Source organism: Rattus norvegicus, chromosome 16 (assembly GCF_021556685.1).
Source record: "Rattus norvegicus strain SHRSP/BbbUtx chromosome 16, alternate assembly SHRSP_T2T, whole genome shotgun sequence".
NCBI classification, from domain to species: Eukaryota; Metazoa; Chordata; class Mammalia; order Rodentia; family Muridae; genus Rattus; species Rattus norvegicus.
This window is the reverse complement of record NC_141549.1, coordinates 16,883,782-16,906,231: the sequence shown is the minus strand read 5'-3', so window position 1 is coordinate 16,906,231 and position 22,450 is coordinate 16,883,782. Positions and strand designations below refer to the sequence as shown.

The window sequence follows — 22,450 nt, the reverse complement described above, 5'->3', positions numbered from 1 at the left end:
AGGAATAATGAAAATAGTTATGCCTTTGCTGTCTCCTTTGAAATAATTTTAAGACTCTTTCTGCTTCTGAAACCACTACACCTTCTCATGCTTTCCAGTATTGTATGAGCAAAATGACAATTCATTCCTGTGTGGATACCGAATTTTTAATTGGTGGTGAAGTTAAGTATTTTGATATTTTTTTTAGCAATTTACAGGAATTCTTTGTGTATCCCAGGCATTATTTCCCTCCCTTGAATCAGTATAATACAAGAAAATTGAGCTGTCATATTATGGAATGATTCTCAAAGTGTGCTTTCTGGGTTCCTTGAAAAACCTGCCCCCTGGTTTTCAAGACAGGGTTTCTCTGTGTAGCCTGGCTGTCCTGGACTCGATTTGTAGATCAGGCTGGCCTTGAACTCACAGAGATAAGCCCGCCTTTGCCTCCTGAGTGCCAGTGCTACCATACCTGGCTAAAACTATGCTCCTTTTAACCATACTTGTACTGAGGCTGTAAAAACAACGGGGTGCCTCATTTAATATTTGGAGTGTCTCCCAAAGTCCCACACTGAAGGCTTGGTCCTCGGTTTGGTGCTATTTGGAGGTGCGGGGAGTGTTGGTCTGGTAGAAACCATCCTGGTCACTGGGGATAAATAGATTCCCAGAAGGGATTATGGGACCTCACTCTCCTCCTCTTTTAGTCACGACACATCTGCTCTGGTGTATGATTCCACCGGTGTGTGATATCCCATATTGGGTCTGCTCGCACATGCTCTGAAGTCCACAAATTGTAAGCCCAAATGAACCTTTCTTCTTTGTTAGTTGACTAGCTTGGGTATTTGTCATAGTGATGGAAAGTTAGCCAACACAGTGAGGAAATCTGCCGGCACCATACTGGGAGTGGTCAATGTATTTTTCATCATTCTGTCCAAGTGAATGATGGCTTCATTCCCGTATGAAATAGCAAACGTTTTATCATGTGACAAATGAGATGACCATGGGAAGCATTGCTCCTGCTGCAGGATGCAGGGCTATCCTGCACAAAAGTCGTGTGCTTGTTTCGGTAAGTTGATAAACTAGCCTCTTTCGTGGTTCGCCGTCTTTATTTAAGAAAAGATTGCCAGGCAAATGATATATGTATTTTTCATAGGTGACTACTCTAAAATGAGCGGAGAGAATATTGCTCCTGGAAAAGGAACTGACAAAGCTTACACCGATGATAAAATTTCTGCTTTCAAGCAAAAAAAGCTAAAATTTTTGAAAAATGTCTGTCTGCTACAATGAACTTTTAAGAGGCCCAATGTGTAATCCTTTGCCTCATGAGATCATGATGGCATTTGCAAATGCCACTTTTCTGACATTGTAAGATAAAACCCATATTTGGAAGATGGTGTTCGCTGCATTGACCCGACGTTTTCCAAAAACCGTGACCAAAGTATCAAAGCCATGTATGAGTGCAAGGTCTCGTCACGGCAGAATATGAGCCAGTGGGGTGTATATGTATATATATGTATATGTATATATGTATATGTATATATGTATGTGTATATGTGTATGTGTATGTATATATGTGTATATGTATATGTGTATGTGTATGTGTATATGTATATGTATATGTGTATGTGTATATGTGTATGTGTATGTATGTGTATATGTATGTATATGTGTATGTGTATATGTGTATGTGTATGTATGTGTATATGTATGTATATGTGTATGTATATGTGTATGTGTATATGTATATATGTGTATGTGTATGCATATATGTATATGTATATGTGTATGTGTATGCATATGTGTATATGTATATGTGTATGTGTATGTGTATATGTGTATGTGTATATGTATATGTGTATGTGTATATGTGTATGTGTATGTATGTGTATATGTATGTATATGTGTATGTGTATATGTGTATGTGTATGTATGTGTATATGTATGTGTATGTGTATGTATATGTGTATGTGTATATGTATATATATGTGTATGTGTATGCATATGTGTATGTATATATATGTATATGTGTATGTGTATGCATATGTGTATGTATATGTGTATATGTATATGATCTGTCTTGTTTGATGGTCAGGCTGACCTTGAGTGTTGATTCTCCCATCTCTGCATCCCTTGTAGCTGGGAGAGCCACATGTACAAAAGCATGCTTTTAATTTTAACATTCATAAGGCAGATGCAGGCAGATTTCTATGAGTTTGAGGCTAGCCTGCTCTATCCGGGGAATTGCAACCATGGCTGCTTACATAGGGAGATCCTGTCTCAAAAAACAAAAACAAAAGCAAACGAACAAATAAAACACTTGCTTGGGGCTAGAGAGATGGCTCAGTGCTTGCAGCTCTTCCTGAGGACCAGGGTTTGTTTCCCAGAACCTATATCGTGCCAGTCACAACCACCTATAACTCCCAGCTCTAGGAGTTTCAATACACACACACACACACACACACACACACACACACACACACACACACACACCCTAAAATAAAACAGAAGCAAAATCTTGTGAAAAACCTTTAGACCTTTTATTTTGAAGTAATTCAGACTTACTTCAGAAGAATTGCAAGTTGGAAGAATTGCTATAACATTCCCACCCAACATCCCCTAATGGTAACATCATTATGTCATTACAATCAATGGCTTTTAATATAAAAAGCTCAATGGCTTTATTGTTATGGTTTAGATTCCATGCTATAACTAACCTTTAAGAATCTACTACTAGCCGGGCATGGTGGTACATCTTATAACCCAGCACGGAAGAGGCTGGGGAGGGAGGAGTATTATACAGTTAAGATCACTGGGGCTATAGAATGAGTCTAGGGCAAGCCTAGTCTACATAGCAAGACTTTATCTCTAAACAAACAAACAAACAAACAAAGTGTCCATTACTTATTTGAACACAGTATGTTTATACAGTATCTATGACTACCTGGGGTAAAGTTGTGAGGTCTCCTCCACTCTTCTGTTTTCTAAGTGCGTGTGAATAATTCTTTTATATATTTTAACAAAAATATCTGTCATGGAAGAGTGAGCTCAGGAGAAGATATGAGAATCACTTTTGTTTTTAATTAGGCTGGATATTAAATAGATTTACAAAAAATGCAACACAAGACCATTCTTAAAAATAATAACAAAGAAACTTATTTCAAAACCAAATCTCGGTATACAGAAAATCTTTTCATTTATTACAGAGAAATTTGCATATTAATGAGATAGATACTGATGAGCTTTAGATAAATTTTTTTTTTGAGATTCAATACGTGTACACAGTGAACCATCATGCTTCTTATTTCTCCTCCAGCTCCTTCGAAGCCCCAACACATCCCTTTCTAACTTCATGTTTGTTTGGTTTTTTTAAATAACCCATCAAGTCCAGTGAGTGTTGTAAATACATCTAGGGACATGTGTGTTTATGTCAGTCTCTGATCCTTCTCCCCACTTTACATCCCACATGTGTGTGAGTTCATATGATGTTTGCGTGTCTGTGTCTGGCTCCTTTCACTTATCGCAGTGTCCCCCAGGTTCACCTACGTGGTTGAAAATATGATTTCCCACTTTCCGGGGCCCAATAGTATTCCGCCATCCACATGTATCACATTTTCCATTATTTATTCTTTATTTTTGGTTGTTTATATGTGTGCATGACAGCTTGATTCCATGTCAGTTGTGTCTAGTGCCACAGTGAAGATGACTGTGCAGATGTCTCTGACATGATGACTTCATTTCTCTTGGACACACACACACACACACACACAAACACACACATATATGGACACCTTTAATTTTCATTTTCAGAGAAATTTCTGTACTCTTTTCTATAATGGCTGCATTAATTCACATTCGTACATCAGAGTACAAATGTTCCTTTCCTTTACCTCTATGGACCTCAAGCTTTTATTTAAACAAAATCGCTTTATGTATATGGGCGTTTCTTTTGCATGCGTGTCTGTGCACCACATGTACACAGTGCTCACTAGGGCGGGATAGGGTGTTAGGTCCCCTGGAACTGGAGATCCAGATGGTGCCGAGCTGCCATCTGGGTACTGGGAGTAGAATTCAGGTCCTCTGCAAGAGCAACAAGTAACCACTGAGCCACCTGTCCAGCCCAATGGTTCTCAACCATTCTAATTATAAATATACTAATTATACTGATACAATTCCTCATGTTGTGGTGACCTCCAACTATAGAATTGTTTTTATTGCTACTTCATAACTATAAATCTGCTCCCTTTTTGAATCCTAATGTAAATATCTGAAATGCAGGATATTTGATGTGTAACCCCTGTGAAAAGGTCATTCAAACCCCCAAAGAGGTCATGAACTATAGGTCATGAACCACCGCTATAGCCCCTGTCCCCAACGGTTTTAGCTTTATACATTTGCTGCTCGCCCTTCTAACAGGCATGGCGTGATATCCCACAGGGTTTTGACTTGAGCGTTTCTGATGATTAATGAGGTTGAATGTTTTCTCTAACAGCTGACCATTTGTGTGAATTCTTTTAAGAGGTGACTGTTCACGCCCTTTTCCCATTTGAAAACGGAATTGTTTGTTTTCTTGATACAGTGTTGCTTGACTTTCTTATGTATTTGGGTGGTAACCCTTAATGAGATGTAGGATTTTTTCCCTCCCTAGGTTGTCTCTTCACTCTGATCATTTTTTTTTTATTTATTTTTAATCAACTGTGTATCTAGAAGAAAGGCAGGCAACTCAGCCTTTAGGGCAGCTGCTGAGTGATTGGCGCCCTAATGATAATTTTGTCGTTTTATACAATATGGGTTTTTTTTTTAAATGAAACCATTTTAGACTATTACATACTGGGCTTGTAACTACTTAAAATAAGTATGTTTTTAAAAATTTCCTTCCTGATCTTGAGTAAAGGAGGCGGGGAGGCTGGGAACCTTATTATAGGGAGCTGTGTAATACTGGGAAGTTTTGGCAGGAAGTTAGACATCTCAGTCATGAGCTTGTCATGCTGGGGCAGCCTCTGGGAAACACGAGGTCCTGGAGGCTGAGGGTTTATTGAGCGGCATCTGCTGCAGCGGAGGGTAGGAAGCCCATACTCACAGCCACTGTGCTTGGTGTCCTCAGGAGTCCCATTCAAGGAGACAGCTGACAGCTCTGTCATCAAAGCTCTTCTAACTTTCACCTTTTGCATTGTGTGTGTGTGTGTGTGTGTGTGTGTGTGTGTGTGTGTGTGTGTGTAAAAGAGAGGGGGGAGGGGAGGGGAGAGGAGAGGAGAGGAGAGTCACTGTATTGTCCAGTTAACTGGAATTCATGATCCTCCTGCCTCAACCTACAGAGTGCTGGGATCACAGGCATTTACCACCGTGCCAAATACAATTTGGAACCTAATTTATTTCCAATCACAAATTTCTGTATTCTCCATTTTCTCTTTCACTTCCCCTTCCCTGCAAAGCACTTGATTCCTTCTTGAATTTTGTTGGTGTTTTTTTTTTTTTTTTTTTTTTTCTCTTAACAGTGTGTCAAATGCATCTAAAATGCGTTGTTAATGTTTCATTTCCAACTTCCTGATTCGGAAAGACACAGGGTCTGCCTTTTAAGTTCTAAAACGAGCCCGTTACAATTCTGCCAGCTGTTTTGTTCCTGCATTCCTGGACCTCCAGCTGTTTGGCCTGGTGGATATCACTCACCCAGCTGCCAAAGCCAGATGCAGGGTTTCTATTGCTGTGGCAACCCTGTCACTGCGGAACATCGCTGGTCTAGTCACGGTTATCAGTGGAACCTGCTATTATTGGCAAAATAAGGGCTTTCAGTGACTGTATCTAGCCGAGGTTCATTTCTTGCTCAAATTACAGCATGATGTATATCACAGAGACACCAGGCTCCAGGCTGCTTCATCTTGCAACTCAACCATTTCTGATTCCTTCTTTCTAGTCAGTGGATAGGAGAACAAGAGGGCAGAGAAGGCTCACTAGCACCCAACTGCCTCAGTCCAGGAATAGCACACATAATTTTCTACAGAGAGTATCACGCTGTCCCTTGATATTTTTGTTGATTTGGACCTCACAAAGCTCACGTTTGACTCTAGCCTCAGGTGCTGGCTTAGCCGTATGCTGCTGCCTAGAGGGGCTGGTGTAAGGGGATTTCTTGACCCTGTATTCAGGCCACGGTGGCTCTGCTGAGTTGTGTGATAACTACAGAACGTGCACGATGCACCATGTTGGCTTGCCTGCTCTTTGACTGGAAACCACGCGTTTCTTCTTTTCTCTCTGTCCCTCCTTCCGCCGTGAGGCAGCGAGCAACAAGCACATCCAGTGGCTGCTGGGAGCGGATGGCGAGGTCTGGGTGTGGGTCATGGGAGAAGGCCCTGGAGACAAGCCCTACGAAGAGATATCTGAGGAACTGATTGCAGAGAGGGCTCGGCTGCAAGCACAGAAAGAGGCCGAAGAGCTCTGGTGAGAGGTGCTGGCTGGGAGGGTGCTGGGTAGGGCCTGAGCCTGGAGCTTTGAGAGATTGAATGCAGCTATGGGTGGAAAAATGAGGTGCTGATCCATGGTTGGCTGTGTTGAGTTCTGTAACGATCAAGTGACCAAGACATCAAAGTCTTCCATCAGTAAACCCTGTGGGTTCAAGTGTTAGACCCAGCCGCCAGCTAATCTGGGACCTCAGTTTTCCCTTTCGGGGACATGATCTAAAACCCTACACCCCTTCCTATATGTGTGAAGTATACATTCGCCTAGATGGTATGGACAGCATGGTGTGTGTGTAGTGCATGTTCATGTACTCATGTGCCTGTGTTTACGTGTGCATGCATGTGTAAAAGCCAGAGGTCAATGCCAGATGTCTTCTGTTGCTCTCCACACTATTTTTTGAGGCAGGGTCTCTCATGGAACCTGTAACTAGATTGTGTGGTCAGCGAGTTTGGTGGGTTCTGTCTCCTTAGTGCTGGGATTTCTAAGCCTGTGTTACTGCATCCAGATCTATCTGAGGACGCTAGGAATCTGAATGCATTTCTTGTGCTCACATGGCAAGTCCATCCGTTTCCACAGCCCCAGTTACTCTATAGAACTCTCTTGGGGATGGTCTGCTCATACCTTGGCTATGTGTTGTTTCCCTGCACGTTACTGACATTTTCATAGTAGAAGGATAGCTAAGTCCTCAGGAAAGTTTGGAGTCAGACTCCTGTCGACAACGTAATTTATTTTTTTCTTGTGAAACTTAGAAATCCCTGTAACGGTGCCTCCAGCATCCTCTGCCATCAAGTTTGAATGATGGCATCTTAGTTGTGAAATTGTAAAAATATGTAAAGAAGACTGAAGACTAGAATGAATTAAAGAGCACCCACCACCTGCTTCCCAAGCTAACCATGAAGACTATTTAAGGGACAAAAAATGGCGACTTTATTTATACCTTGCCAAATCCCATCAGTTCAAATCCTAACGCTGTTGCGGATTCTCATGTAGCGCTCCGTTACACAGGGATGCAACTTATTTGTGGTTTTGAAAGACATTTATGTTGCGTATCATTTATTTAATAAACCTCTGCTGGGCATCTACTATATACACCTTCTACTTGAAGAAGAAATGGGACTTTCATGTCTTGTTTCTTGGCTCCCAGAACGATGCTGCTGGTGTGCCGTTCCCTACGAGAGTGTTTTCTCTCCTCTCTTTTACCATCTTGCGTCCTGTTGATCTTTGTCCTCACTGTTCTGTGTACCAAAGGGAGCCTGCTTGTCGCTTTTACTTGAGGTTGCATTGAGTCGTCGTCTTCTAGTTTTTCACCCGAGCTCGCCCCCTGTTGCTGCTCTCTTGGAAGGAGACAGAAGGAAGCAGAGATCACCAAAAAGTTCCGGGATGCCTTGGCCAATGAGAAAGCCCGGATTCTGGCGGAGAAGTGGAAAGTGGAGATGGAGGACCGCAAGGCTGCTAAAGTCCTGGAGGAACGGATACATGAGGAATTCAAGGTGGGTCAGTGCATAGGGTACCTATGAGGAGCATCTGCTTTTGCTTCCAATGTCAGTGTGACTACTCTCTCACTTGGGTCTCTTCTTGGCCATTGGCTGGTTTTGGGTGTGTTATGAGACAAAAATCTGGCGTGCCTGTGCAGGAAGGAACTTGACACACCTTAGACCCATCTTTTTTTGTTGTTGTTGTATAGGTGAGGGAAGAGAGGGCCACACAAGGAAAAGGAATTGCCAAGGCCCTGTATGATAGGGGTTGGGGGCAGAGTCAAGAACAGAATATCGGCCTCTCTGCCCCAACCGAGAATGCTATGAAATGAGGCCCCAGGAACGCGCTTCTAACCAGATCAGCTGGAACTCAATCCCAGCTCTACAACTGACTGTTTCGTGACCCCAGACTACTTGCTAAACTTCTCTGAGTAATCACCTTGTTTTTGGTAAAAAATAGTAAAATGAACAGACTATTTCAGAGTTTTCCCCCTTCGTTCTTTTGGTTCAGTGTCTCACTATGTAGCCCTGGCTGACCTTAAACTCCCCAGAGCATCATATACCTCTGCCTCTCACATCCTGCGATTGAAGATCTAGCCAGCAGGCCTGGAAAGACTTATCTTTATGAAAATTTATGGAATGGCTGATCGTTGGGTGTTATTAACTAAATCTAGAGGATCTTGGGATTGGTAGACGAGTTTCACTCTTTCTGCTAATGTGATGGTCAGTTTTAATTGTCATCCTGACACCATCTAGGGTCACCTGGGAAAGGAGTCTTTGTGAGGAGTTGCCTAAATTAGCTGGTCCACGGGCCAGCCTGGGTGGCGTTATCTTGATCACATTGATTGGTGTGTGAAGATTCAGCCAAAAAGTGGCAGCAATTCCTTGCACTTGGATTCTGGACTACACAAAAGGGTAGCTGGGTGCAAGCACACATTCATTCTCTCCCTGCTCTCTGCATGTAGCTATTTCAAGTTCCTCTGCCTCGACTGTACTACAATGACGGACTGCAGCGTACCGTTACGAGCTAAAATAACTCCTTCACCCCCAAGTTGCTTTTATCAGAATACTTTATCACAGTGACAGAATGGGAACTACAACAGGCAGGGAGCTTAAATCACCCGAAAACATCTTTTTTGTTATTGTTATAATACGGGAGGAATATATTTCTTTAATAGTCAACAAAAAAATACAGATAAGCAGAAAAAAATCATATTCAATTCCAACATTGTGCTGTTTTGTTAATTGTCTTGTTGCAATCAAATGTAGGTGGCCGTAAGTCAGGGAAAGAAAGTGGAGTTTGGGGCTGAGAATACAGTGTATGTGGGACTCTGGGCTTCAGATTTAAACTTTGTGGAAAGCAAAACTCGAAAAAAAAAAAAACATGTTTCTTTTTGGTAACTACGGGAAGTAGGAAAAGGAGCTGAAATTCCTCAGAGCATCTGCAGAGGTTGTTAATGGCACTGAGCACACCAGGATAGGGCAGGGGTGAGCCTGCTCTCAGCAGAAAGAGAAGGGAAGAAGCTAGAAGGAGAAGCCAGTCAGTGCCAACATCTAACTAGATGCTGCCTCCCTTTGGCCAAGCGGTTAGTGGAGGATCTGTCCTCCTCTAGAAGCTGGGGAAGACCCCCTCCTATGGCTACAAAGAACAGCTCCAGGAGCCTCTGGACACATGCTTCTGGGATAGAAGATGTCATCACAGGGGAAGTTCCTTAGGGAATGAGCTAAAACGTTTCAGCCTGGTCAGGTGCAGGCTAGACCGCATTGCACATTTGGTCTGGATTCATCCCAGGCCAGGGTCTTCTGAGCTGGAAGCTAAGCTGGAATTTGATCCAGTTTTTCCGTGCACAGCTTTGAAGGAATTCTGCTTTGGGTTCTGCTTGTCAGTGTTTTCAGAGCGTCTGGGCCTTCTAAAGCCTGTTTCTTCCTCCTCGGCGGTTACTTAGTGAGGGTGTGGAGAGAGTTTCCTCAGCTTCTGTGCTTTTCTTAGTTTTGGTTGTTGTGTTTTTACATGTATAGAAGCTCAAAACGTTTGTGAGGCAAGTTCACCAATTTTCTTTAAATACGTTTGTTTTTACACGTTCGCGCCTTTGTTTCTCTGTATTGAATCTTGGGAGAATCGTGTAGTATTGGGCTCTGACATTTATTTCCCAGCTCTGTGTTACAGCGTGTGGTTCTTCCTTTCCATTTTCTGCTGTCTCGACTGGACTTGCCTCCAGATCTCTTCATTTTTTTCCTCTATGATTTATTGTTCCCACCCCAGACTAATTGTTTAATTATCATAGCCTTAAAATATTTTTAAACACATATTTAGGTAAGAAAACCATCATTTTTCATTTGTAAAATGTCTTTGGCTAATAACCTCATCTATTTTTTTCTACCAACAGAACTTTTGAATACCTTTCTTTTTTTTTTAAAGATTTATTTATTTATTATATATAAGTACACTGTAGCTGTCTTCAGATACACACAGAAGAGGGCATCAGATCTCTTTACAGATGGTTGTGAGCCACCATTTGGTTGCTGGGAATTGAACTCATGACCTCTGGAAGAGCAGCCCTCTCTCCAGCCCTTGAATACCTTTCTTATCATTCCTCCCCTCGAATAATAATCCATGGTGACTTTTACTAGGGTTGTATTAAGCGGTAGCTGTGTTTATGGAAAGTGGACATTTTGCCTCCTTCTGGAATGTGCTGTGTCTCTTGTGCTCCAAAGTCGCTTGCCCCTGTATTAACTTTAATTGCAAACTTGTAAAAATGAATGGTTTCAGAGACCCAAACAATCTCAGTAATGTCTTTAACCTGTCAGCTTTTTCTGGACCTGGTAAAGACTTCGAATACTCTACACTTTCTTCTTAGTTGAGCCATAGGCTGAATATTTTTGCTGTTTTGAATAAAGTTACCTCAGTGTACGTACATACATACATACATACATACATACATACATACATACATACATTTTTTCTGATGCAGGGTCTCCCTATGTAGTCTAGGCTGGCCGTAAGCACAGGCCAAGCTGCTCACACCTGCCTCCTGACTATTGGAACTACAAACATGTGTTACCATATGGGCTCAGCGGTGTATTTAAATCTATTTCAGTTCCTGCTAAGTTTACTGTGAATTATATTTTTGAGAATTTTTTAAGTTTTTAAATGAAGTAGTATTCATTGTCAAAGTATTTTATGAACAATTTCAATGATGCAGAAAGATTGGAACAAAATAAACATACGTTTTCACTTTTATTTACTAATTAACAATATTTGCCAACTATTTATTGTTTCTTTTACACATATGCATACATATGGATATATACACATGCATATATGCATGTCTTTACACATGCATTTGTACATCTATATACATATGCACACACATATACACATAGATACATAGGTGTGTACATGCATATATACAGATAAATGTATACACACACACATTTGTGTATCTTTTTGTCATTGATTTGATAAACAGTTTAAAAGAAGGTCATGTAGAGGACACTAACCCAAGAACTTTCTGAACATTGCCAGGCAATATTTTTAGGCTATAGGAGCCATACTGCCTACATTATGTTACTCAGTTTACATTGTAGTACAATAGTCACTGTCTACAGTATGCATGTGGCTGTGTTCCAAGAAGACATCATCTTTAAAGATGGCTGATAAGGCTTTAGGTTCTTTTGCGTGCATCCCCTTTGAGTAAGGACACTGCCCTTCAACTGTTTCTCTCCCTCTTTCAGTTAAGAGCAAAACTGTAAGGTATGTCCTGTCTGTCAGGTCTATCTAAAAGAAACCCAGGACAAGTGCCTAACTGTCCTGCCTATTAGCATACTAAGTGTGTGCTGGCCTCCAGGCTCACTCAGTGTTGCAGTTCCTTCTAGGCTCCACCCCACAGTTACCTGGCAACCGGCAGGTGTGCCTGACTCACTATAAAAGGGGTGCTCACCCCTCCTCTTCTCTTGCTCTTCTTCCTCCCTTCCTCCCTTCCTCTCTGTCCCTTCTCTCCCCATTCCCCTCCCCCTCTCTCCACACGCTCATGGCCGGCCTCTCTCTCTCTCTCTCTCCCTTCCTCCCTCCTTTCCCTTTCTGTCTGTACTACCCCCTCAACTCCCCTCCCCATGCCTTAAATAAACTTTATTCCGCACTATACTGTGGTGTGGCTGGCCCCTCAGGGGGAAGGGATGCCTCAGCATGGGCCCACAGAGGCACCCCTCCCCCACACCATTCGCCTTCTTTTTCTTTTTTATAAAACACAACACTCAGTACCTGTGGCTCCTCTCAGCTCTTCTCACCCTGCCCCACCCTAAACTTCTCCAGCTCAGGGGTTCCTCTTCCCCCCCTACCATTTCAGCTTTGTGTTCTCTTGGCTCCCTCTCTTGCTCTCCCCTACCCCACCACGGCCCAGGACTTTCTGCTGGCCATGTTCGGTCTCCTACTTTTTCTTTGCCTTTGGCTGTACTCTCCCTCATATCTACAATAAAAATGTTCTCCTCAGCCATACCTTGGGGCTGTTGTGTCCCCCACTTTATAAATCTGATGCCTGAAACCCCCCACTTTACACCTATCCAGTCTAATCCTGCACAGAAGTTCATACTGTTGAGGTTTATATATGATTTAGCTTTAAGTTGACTGGAGAAGAAAAGTGCTTCCTTGTCTATATCTCCAGCAGTGAAAATTATAGACTGTATGGAGGTACATGGGGCTCGGAGTGAGGTAAGGAAGAGCTGGACCTTGAGTTCACTGCACAGGAAGATCACAGCAAGGTCATGTTATCGGTAGACATTTTCTCGTTGATGGTCTCCTTGAAAGCTTCATTGATGCGAGGTCCTCTGCCAGGGCTTACAGTGGTGTCATTGAGGCCATTTGGACAGGCCTACAGGCCCCCAAAGGACTCAAACATAGGTGTCTGGTGTCTTTTTCAAAGAAGATTCTAGTTTTGATGCATATATCTTTGGTTTAAAATTGAAGATGTTAAATATGCATGTTTAAACTTTAATATGAGTAGGCACCCTGATTTAGCATGCCTTCACTTTGAGAAGCTCCAGAAATGTGAGACAGTGGGATACTGGCTCTAGGTGGCCTGGTCTACTCTCCAACCTATCCTTTTGAGCTTATTTTGAGTCCACCCATCATGGGCATATATCTCTTCCACCACCAGACCACTTCTGGCCCCCTCTGCTCTATTCTAGTTCTCTGGGTATGACTGGGGCAAGAGTTACTTATAGTTTTACTGTAAATTCTCTAAGAAAAAAGGAGTTTACCCATTCCTTCATCATTTCCCCAAATACAACCTGTACTTGCGTTCCCAGTAAAGAAAAAATTTAAAGTGGTTATCACATTCCTATATTCAAGCATCTCTGAATGTTGGAATCTTAACATCAACAGATAACAATAAAAATAATCCAAGTTAGTCTCTAACCTGATACATAAATCCCTCATTTGGGCTCCCTCCGGCTGCAAGATAACCCACCAGAAAACAAACGGCTTAACACAACCACTGCTTCATTCACTTGAGATTCTGCAGGTTAACAATCCACGCAGGGCTTCTTCGCTAGACAGCAGTTCTGTACCACACAGTATCAGCTGAGGTTGGTCCCTTGGCCAAGCTCATTCCTTGGGATGGCCTGGCAGAACCAGGAGGAATTCAGTAGGTGCTGGCTGCTTTACTACCCTCCCACATAGCCATATGGGCTTTCTTTTAACCGGGTTACCTAGGGTATAGGACTATTTGTGAGCAGCTCCCCAAAATGAGCACTACAAGAGGTGTAAGTAGAAGCTTGGTTCTTCTGCAGGCTGTGCTGAAAAGAGACAGACAGAATATACCCAAGTATCTTGTACTTCTAGGAAAGATATCCAAAGATGTTTACTCTTCATTTAATCTTAACCAAAACTGAAAATGCCCTGATTCAACAAGAAAAACCTAGAAAATACTCAAGCGCAACCTGCTCAAAAGGATAGAGTCTTGGAATGATGCTTTTAAAAGTGTGCAAAAGAAAAACCTTTATGGAAGGGCATAGCTGGGTTGATTTGAGGATGACGGTGACAGCATAATTCCAGTTAGAGCTTCAGAAAAAAAAGGTCAGTTAGGAGGTTTGGTTTATTATTATTTATTTATTTTTTCAACGATTAGGATATGAAGTTGAGATAGACTATGACTCTTGGCAGAAAAAAATGGTGGTGGCATAATTTACAGGTTGCGGAGGAATTAGAATGAAAAGAAGCAACAAACAAGGACTTACGTGTCCCAGGCCGAGGGATGGCAGATGGCGGTAAATGCTTACAGTGGAAGTTGGACGCAGGTGCAGACTTGGAGGGGAGTGAACATGGAGGGGAATGTGTCAGCCAGGCGGAGGCTTTGGTTCTGTAGAGGAGAGAGTCAGAATGGATTGAGGCTCAAGAGGAGAGAAGCTGAGAAGCTAGTGGTTTGAGGGAAGGGGTGGGGCTCGCTTGGGATGGTGTGCTTTGGGGGTGTAGGCAGCTTCCTCTAATTGTCTAGGAGGTTGAAAAGACAATGCTGAAAACTTACTTTCGAAAATAGAAAAACAAAACAAAACAAAACAAAAAAAACCCCGTAAACCTCAGAATCTCTGTGTGCCTTTGCAGTGGAAAGCCAGCATAGGGCACAGTACAAATTGGTAATCTGTTTTTAAAAGGCTTTCCGGCTTTTATAAAAGCCTTCAGCAGTATCTCAGTAGTAGAACACTTTCCCAGTATGCCCATAGCCCTGCTTTCAAATCCTAGCACCTGGCAACAAACAAATAATGAAACAAACAAAACCCCCAATGGAGCAAAAAGCCATTCTCTTCGGGCCTGGAGAGATGGTTGAGAGTTTAAGAGCAGTGAATGCTCTTCCAGAGACCCCAGGGCCCACATGGAGGCTACAATAGTCTGTAACTCCAGATCTTGGAGATCCCTTGACCTCTGGGGATGCTGCCATGCATGTGGGACACAGATGTACATGCAGGCAAAATAACTATCCACATAAAATTAAAATAAGGGGAAAAGACACATAAAAGTGAAAGACCCCCAGAGAGGACCTTTCCCTCAGGAGGAGTCCCAAGCGCCCAATGACCGAGCCGAGTCCACTCGGATGCAATCAGCAAGAGGGTTTATTGGAAGACACAGGTACCTGCGGGCACACAGTCTCTTCGGAGGACTTGCGCGCCCAGCAGCTCAGCATGGGGGCTTTTATAGGGTTTGGGGAAGCAGAAGCGGGCGTACAGAAGCAGATGCATAGTTACGGGGATTGGTGGATTCAAACGAGGCACATAGACATGTTCACATATGATTGGCTATTTCACATGATGAGGTAATAAGGTATAGCTACACACATTGGCAGGTTTGGGGCGTCCTGAATGTCAGGAGCTGGGGGCTTATCTCTTCCTACCAGATAGCCTGCGAGTCAGATCCAGTACTCCTGGTCTGTTCTGCATTCCTTTCCTTTTATGGTCTGTTAGTTCTAGCGGCAGGGCGGGGCTGCCTGGACTTGCTTTTGACAGTGTTTAGTCCTGAGTCTGTGAACCCTGAAACACACTCTTCTAACTCCATATTTTTAAACCCCAAATCTGTATAATTTCCCCTTCAAAAGGAAACAAAACCCAGGCCAATCCTTATCATGGACTGATGCCCTGAGAATGCGGTGTACATGCATAGAAAGTGAGTTCTTTAGAAAAAGAGAGCTACTGGGGCCAGATACTATCTGTAGCCTGCTACTCCCTTCTTACTTGTAGGGCCACGTTTATGTGTGTCTCCTACTAGAGATCACAGAAGAAGGCTCACAGAGGATTGTGCTCTCTTTCTCTGGTCCCTTCACCTTCCTTTCTAATTCCCAAGTTCTTTGCCAATCCCATTTTCCTGATTGGAGGTCACTCTGTTTTTCTTCCCCTGGCCCTTTACTTTTAGGTTAGACTTTGTTTTCGTGGCTGGATGTCATCCTCACCAAACATCGGGATCTTCATCTCAATAACATCATAAATGGTGGTCAAACTTTCCGTATCTCATTTTTTTTTTCTCTTGAAAATTGTGGCTTCGGGGCTGAAGGTTTGGTTTAGGGACGAAGAACATTGGCTGCAGATGGTTTACGTTGGCCCAAACCTTTAATCCCAGTGCTTGGCACGAGGCAGGCTGATCTCTTGAGTTTGAGGCCAGCTTGGTCTAGAGAACGAGTTCTAGGACAGCTAGGGACACACAGAGAACCCCGGTATCATCCCTGCCTCCCACCCATGCAGTGGCTAACAACCATCTCTAACTCCAGTTCTAAGGGATCCAACACCCTCTTCTGACTTCCTCAGGTACTAAACCCAAGTGAGGCAAAGCTATACAAGACACCCACATACATAAAAAAACAAATAAAACTAAAAACTTGGTGGGCTGTCGGGAACAGGATACTATGACTGGGATCACTTTCTCCCTCTCATGGGTCATCGGAATCCCTGTGGTTTTTACTATTATTCATTAATCTACTTGGCATTTAGGGAGCACCTACTGTCTGTCAGGCCTGCCCCTTGACTTGGAGAGGGAGGAATGAACAGCATGGCTCCGTCCTTGTCGTTGTGCAATGTAGCATCTCACAGGGCACAGTGGCATTGTAGGAATAAGAATACAGTCAACATGTTGATGCCTTCCAGAAAAAAGCTTTTGTGTCTTGACATCTTTTATTGGCGTTAGAGAGGCCCAAGCCTACCTAATGAATTATCAGGAATGGGGGATGGGGGGTTGAGTAATCTCAAAGGGCCTTGAGCAGCCAGCACAGGGGAATGTGAGTATTTGTGTAGCTGCCTCTTGGTTGGATTGGCCTTTGGCTGCCTCAGTGATCTCAGACTGAAGATCAGACTGAAGACTAACAGTTCAGGTGCTTGCCACAACAATGAGAAAGCTTAGGTAATTTTAGCTGTGAGAGTTGAGCCATTTCAGTGAGTCCTTGAGGAGAAAAAACGCAATTCTGTGGATTTGTAGTTACACACTGTTTTCTTTTGTTGTCCACATCTTTGTGAGGAGATTTGCCTTTGCCACAGTAAATGACCAGTCATTTCCCTTTGAGAGGGGAGGTTGTTGCAGACCGCTGGCTCCCCAGGCAGTGTCCCACTCTCAAGAGGAGAAACAGCGGAACAATGGCACTGTTGTTTAACATTCTGCCTCCTGTCATCCACAGCTGGGTGGTGCAGACCCCACCTTGTCATTTGAAGTGGAGAAAGCAGCTTAGTTATGACACACCAGTCCTGACCCTTTGACTCGACTCAATTGTCACTGCCCACTCCTCTCAACACCCCCACCCTGCTCCTACTCCCCACATATCTTCCTCTACTCTGAAATCTGAAATTCCCATTACTTTAGCACATAACTGTATTTGAAGGCCAGGTCCTTACAGAGGTAGTTTTAGCTAACATGCACTGTTCAGTGTTGGTTGGTCCTGAATACAGTATGCCTAGTGTCCTTCTAAGGAGAATAAATTGGACACAGTATGAAACAGCAGCAAGGTGGCCACTTGCAGGCCAAGGAGAAGCTGCAGAATGAATCAACCCTCCTGATCTGTGTTAGGACTTGCCACATCTAGAACTGTGAGGAAGCACCCTCTTGTTTAAGACATACAGGCAGTGGTGCTTTGTAACAGTGAATTAATGCAGTTTATAGAGACTCTTGGCTCTGATGGGAGTCAACCGACTGCCTGGAAGACCCCTGTGGGTGGGTGATAGATTTGAAGTGTCTGTGGCAGGATGCTTAGGCTAGTGTCTTGTGTTCTGAGTGACACAGTGGCCATTGTCAGAGATTAGAGAGCCCCAGAGGAAGAAAAGAAAATATATTAGGTAGAATATGAAGAGCTGTGCCAGCATCAATCAAAACAACCTAGGAGACATGGAGGTCAATTTAGAGTTGGAGACATGGCTTCGGGTTTTACATCAGTTGGGGACTGCTTTAAAACTCCCCATGTCAAAGCCATATATGTAACCTACCCTTCCCATGTCTATCTTTGAGGAATCTGAGCCGAGGAGCTGAGAAGCCATCCCGTGTCTACCTTCTCTCATCTTGGGTGTCCTGAGGGGTTGTCTGTGGACATCTCTCCTTTCTCTCTGTGGTGTCTAGATAACTATCCCTCTGTTCTGTGAGGGCCGCTCTTGTCACAATCTCTACTCCCTTCATGTGACTACACCCAGCTGTCTCTGGGAGCTTTCTTATCTTTGTACTGTCTCAGGAGGCTTCATTTCAGCTCACCCTCTCTGCCTTAAATTCTCCCTCTTCCTGGTTGTTCACCGTCATCCTTCCTTCTAGGTTATTATCTTAACCTTGGCTTTCTTTATTTCTTAATCTGCTGTCTTTCAGCCATACCACTAGGCTCCATCTATCAGAATGCTCTGTTGTCTGAAAATTTCTTCTCCTGGACTCACTTGACTGTGTTTTGCTTGTGACTTGGGTGTCAGTCACATGCTATCTCCTGTGACGGATCTTCATACCGTAGGTCACATAGTCTGTGGTAATCTCCCAGATACTGTTATCCACACTGGTTGTTCTTTTGTGAAATTTCTTGAACGTTAACTTGTTTGTTTTGTGTTCTCCCCACCAGAGGGCAAACTCTGAGTAAGTGAGGATTCTGTTCTCACCCTTCACCCATAGTAGGCCTGAGAGTGTCACAGGTGCTCAGTTAGAATTTGGTGAATGGTTTAGTAAAACCACATGGTTTCTTTAGCTTATAGTCTCTAATTCTTAGAGAATGTGTTTTGGTATTTTTAGAAACACAAATTGATCATTGAATTGGAGAAAAGTTCTCAATCAAAATCATTTCAGAGCGCCAGCAACAACACAATGTCATTATCTTTTTCATTTCCGTTTTTATCTGTATGGGTGTTTTGCCTGCATCCGTGTCTGTGTACCATGTGCATATAGTGTCAGTGGAAGCCAGAAGAGGGCGTCAGATCCCTTAGAGTTGGAGTTCAAGACTGTTGTGAGCTGTAATGTGGGGGCCGAGAATTGAACCTCAGTCCTCTGGAAGAGCAGCTGCTTCTCTTAGCTGCTGAGCCATTTCTCCAGCTCCAAGATATCATTTTTAAGAATACAGAATTAAGAGTTTACTGATATGTTGCTTTCTTTGCTTCTTTCTTCATTAAAATAGTACTGGAAGCTAGAAAAAAATTATAAACCACATGGACAAGAGGGGGTGAGTGAGATGAAAAACTATCCGACCAGAAGTAAATGGGGATGACTAAGGGACATCTGCCATCAGGCAGAATGGAGAGAGACGGATAGGAAAGAAAGGCATTAAGTAGAGGTCTGAACCTGCAGCCATGGGAAGACAGTAAGGTTGCTTCCAGGATGTATAGGGAGGGCGACTGATGGGAGGGCGACTGATTGTTTTGTAGGGCGTTGTCTTTATTGTCAACCAGAGTTACCTAAACCCAGATGGCTGGCTCTGTCCCAGCAACTGATTCTCCTGTAAACTTATGAAAAATACATAAATACTATATTGGCCAGCGGGATGTGTCTGCTTATGGACTATCTGCTTGGAACTGGGGCTCAGCCACTGGGCTACAGGCTAGGCTAACTGCACGAAATGGATCTTGGAGTTCCTGGTCAACTCACTATCATTAATAAGCTGTGTCAGAAACACAGCGTGCATGTTTGTATCTTTCTGCAATATACTGCATAACAATTCACACACAATATCAATTCTGTTCACTTTAATTCACTAAGTACTACTGTTTTCAGAGTTATTAAGGTCAGAGCCCTGGACCTGGCAGCCCTACCAAGTTAGAGTTGGCCATGTATCCTCAATAGCCAATTAAATGGACAAACAATGGTGGTAAGTTGAGGTGGAAGATACGGCTACACCATGAAGAAGAGCAAATACATAGCTCTAGTGGAATGGGTTTAAGGTAGAGCGTCAGCTGTCATTGACCCATCATTGATTGTCTTTACTCCAGTTTCTCTTGTAAGATGGTCTGACAGGTTATCAGAACTGTGTAAAGGCAGAAAGTTCCTCAATGTCTGGCACCAGACTTTAGCCCTTTCCTTCTCCCAGTGTGAGATTCCTGAAAATTCTAATGCCTTGGGGACCATTGTTCCAATAATGTTATAGCCAAAGAGAAGGAGCACAAATATCTCTATAAAATATCTTCATTCTTGTGAGGAAGGCTATGCTATGGATTTCATTTGGTAGATATGGCCAACAGTAACCACTGGTTCTTTTGTTTTAATATTAATTATTAATACTAATTCTGAAATCACATATTGTATTTTCTACGGTATAGTTATAAGTATATGCTACAGAGTGGCTTTGAACAAGTCAACGAGGCATGCAGGGTTCAGTGGTGGCAACGAGACTATCTAGATGGAAGGAAAAGTTTCAGTAAAGAACCAGACAAGTAGTTTTAAAAACTACAGTTTTAGAGCTATTCAAGGCATAGAATGAATGGTCAGATGCTAGGTAGAGGGTAGTTTTACAATTGGATGTATGTCATAGGCAAGAGAAACTCCTTGATCTGGAGCCTGGGGACAAAGGCAGAAAGTGTTTGCTGTAGCAATTCTTCAGGATGTGACAAGGGACTACACAGTGGGTCAGTATGCCTTCTACATTTCAGTCTCTATTTTATAGTCTCAGGGGAGAAGTTGGTATATGGTATGATTGATAAATTCATGCGTGGTGTTTCCAGTATGATTCCATATATTCTCACGTGTAATAATTTATTAGTATGAATACATGATTTATCAGGTTGTGCCTTATGCTGGTGGTTGTTTACTTGAATAAACAAGTTTAATGGCGTCCTATCTGAGTGCTTGGGCTCAGGGTATAGTAATTTAGGTTAAAACTGTTCCCTTAGGGAAGGTGGGAGGGCTTAGTAGGTATAAGTCTGATGACTTTGGTTCCATGCCTGTGATCCACCTAGTGGAAGGAGAGAACCAATGGCCACAAACTGTTCTATGACCCCTAGCCAAGTGGCATGATATGCATATGCCCTACACACATACATACATGCACATGAAATAAAATGTAAAGGTATAATAAGAAACCCTTGCTTTAAAGACTGCAGTATTTCAAGGATAGCACATCAGAAAGGTGCTGGTCTACACAGTTTAGGACACGGCCTGATGTTCATACTCGTACCCTGAGGAGAGGGGCAGAGAGCATGTGCAATAAATAAATAAGAACTAGAATTCATGCAGGACCTTGTCTGGCCTTAGCACTATCGAGAAAAATGCTGGGAAGAAATTGACCGATGAGGCACTTCAAAACATGACTTTCCATCGAGCAGTATATAGTGGTTTGAATATGCTTGGCCCATGGGGAGTGGTACTGTTAGGAGGTTTGGCCTTGTTGGAGGAAATGTGTCACTGAATAGATGGGATTTGAGGGCTCCTAGTGCTCAAGCTTCCCACAGCACAGAAGAGACAGTCTTCTCCTGGCTGCCTTCAGACCAAGATGTTGAACTCTCAGCTCCTCCGGCACCATGTCTGCCTGCATGCCGCCATGCTTCCTGCCATGATGATAAGGACTTAAATTTCTGAAACTGTAAGCCAGCCCCAATTAAATGTTTACCTTTATAAGAGTTGCTGAGGTCAAGAAGTCTCTTCATAGCAATGAAACCCTAACTAAGACACAGGGGTTCTCAACCTTTCTAATCCTGTGATCATTTAATACAGTGACTCGTGTTGTGATGGCCCCCAACCATAAAATTATTTCATTGCTACTTCATAATTGTAATTTTTCTACTGTTATGAATTGTAATGTAAATATCTTATATGCAACACCCCACCCAAAGGTGTTTCAATCCACAGGTTGGGACCTGCTGCCGTAAGTCATGAGGCCTAGGTTAGGGGATTTAATGAGAGCTCTGCCTGTACCATGTACACTGCTGACTTCTGGTCAGACACCACACAGGAAAAATAGGAGACTCTGGGTGGTCTTACTGATGGAATTTCCAGAATTTTCCATCTGACAGTTTATCAAAGAAATGGCTGGTTCCTCATGCAATGGCCACAGAGTGAAGCTGGCTACATCCTTAGCTTCCCATTCAAGTTGGCTTTCTCTCTGAACTGCAACCAGATAGGGAGGGCGTATCTGATGAAAGTCTTCTTTTTCTAGGAATGGCAGGTACCAAGTCAAATAAATGCAACAAACCAAACCACAGACATAAATCTCAGCCAAAACAGAGGAACTGGCAAAGGTCTCAATCCCCAGAGACGTGGGCTGTTGCACTTCTGGAACAAGTACAGAATGCGACCACAAGAAGGAGACAGTTATCAAATAAGAAAGAAGGCTTAGAAATCACGCCTGCCCCAACAGAAAGTTGCACATAAAGTCAGTGACTTCAGGAACGAGAAAAGAGGAGATATGGAAAACAAGGGAGAAAAGGTTGGGGGTCTTTAGGAGACTGATTCAAGCTGACCAGCGTGTGACTAATAAGAGTCCTATAAAAAGAGAAATGATGGGATTCATGAAAGCTATCCCAGGCAAAGAATATATATTGCTCTGGACAGACATGAGACTCTGGTCTGATAAAAACATAGCAAGGCATGTCATTGAAAACTCTTTAGAGTCAGCAACCAAACAGGACAACGTAAAGACACA

The 22,450-nt window shown here is 43.0% G+C and overlaps 1 protein-coding gene across 2 annotated transcripts in view; it reads left to right on the top strand.

Annotated features, from left to right (window-relative positions):
* The window catches only part of Sh2d4b (SH2 domain containing 4B), a 101,297-nt gene that overhangs the window by 16,213 nt on the left and 62,634 nt on the right, over window positions 1–22,450 (top strand). For both annotated transcript variants that reach the window (NM_001170349.2, XM_087587680.1), the window contains 2 exon segments: window positions 6,246–6,405; window positions 7,766–7,913. In NM_001170349.2, coding sequence (NP_001163820.1) covers window positions 6,246–6,405; window positions 7,766–7,913 — 308 coding nt within the window.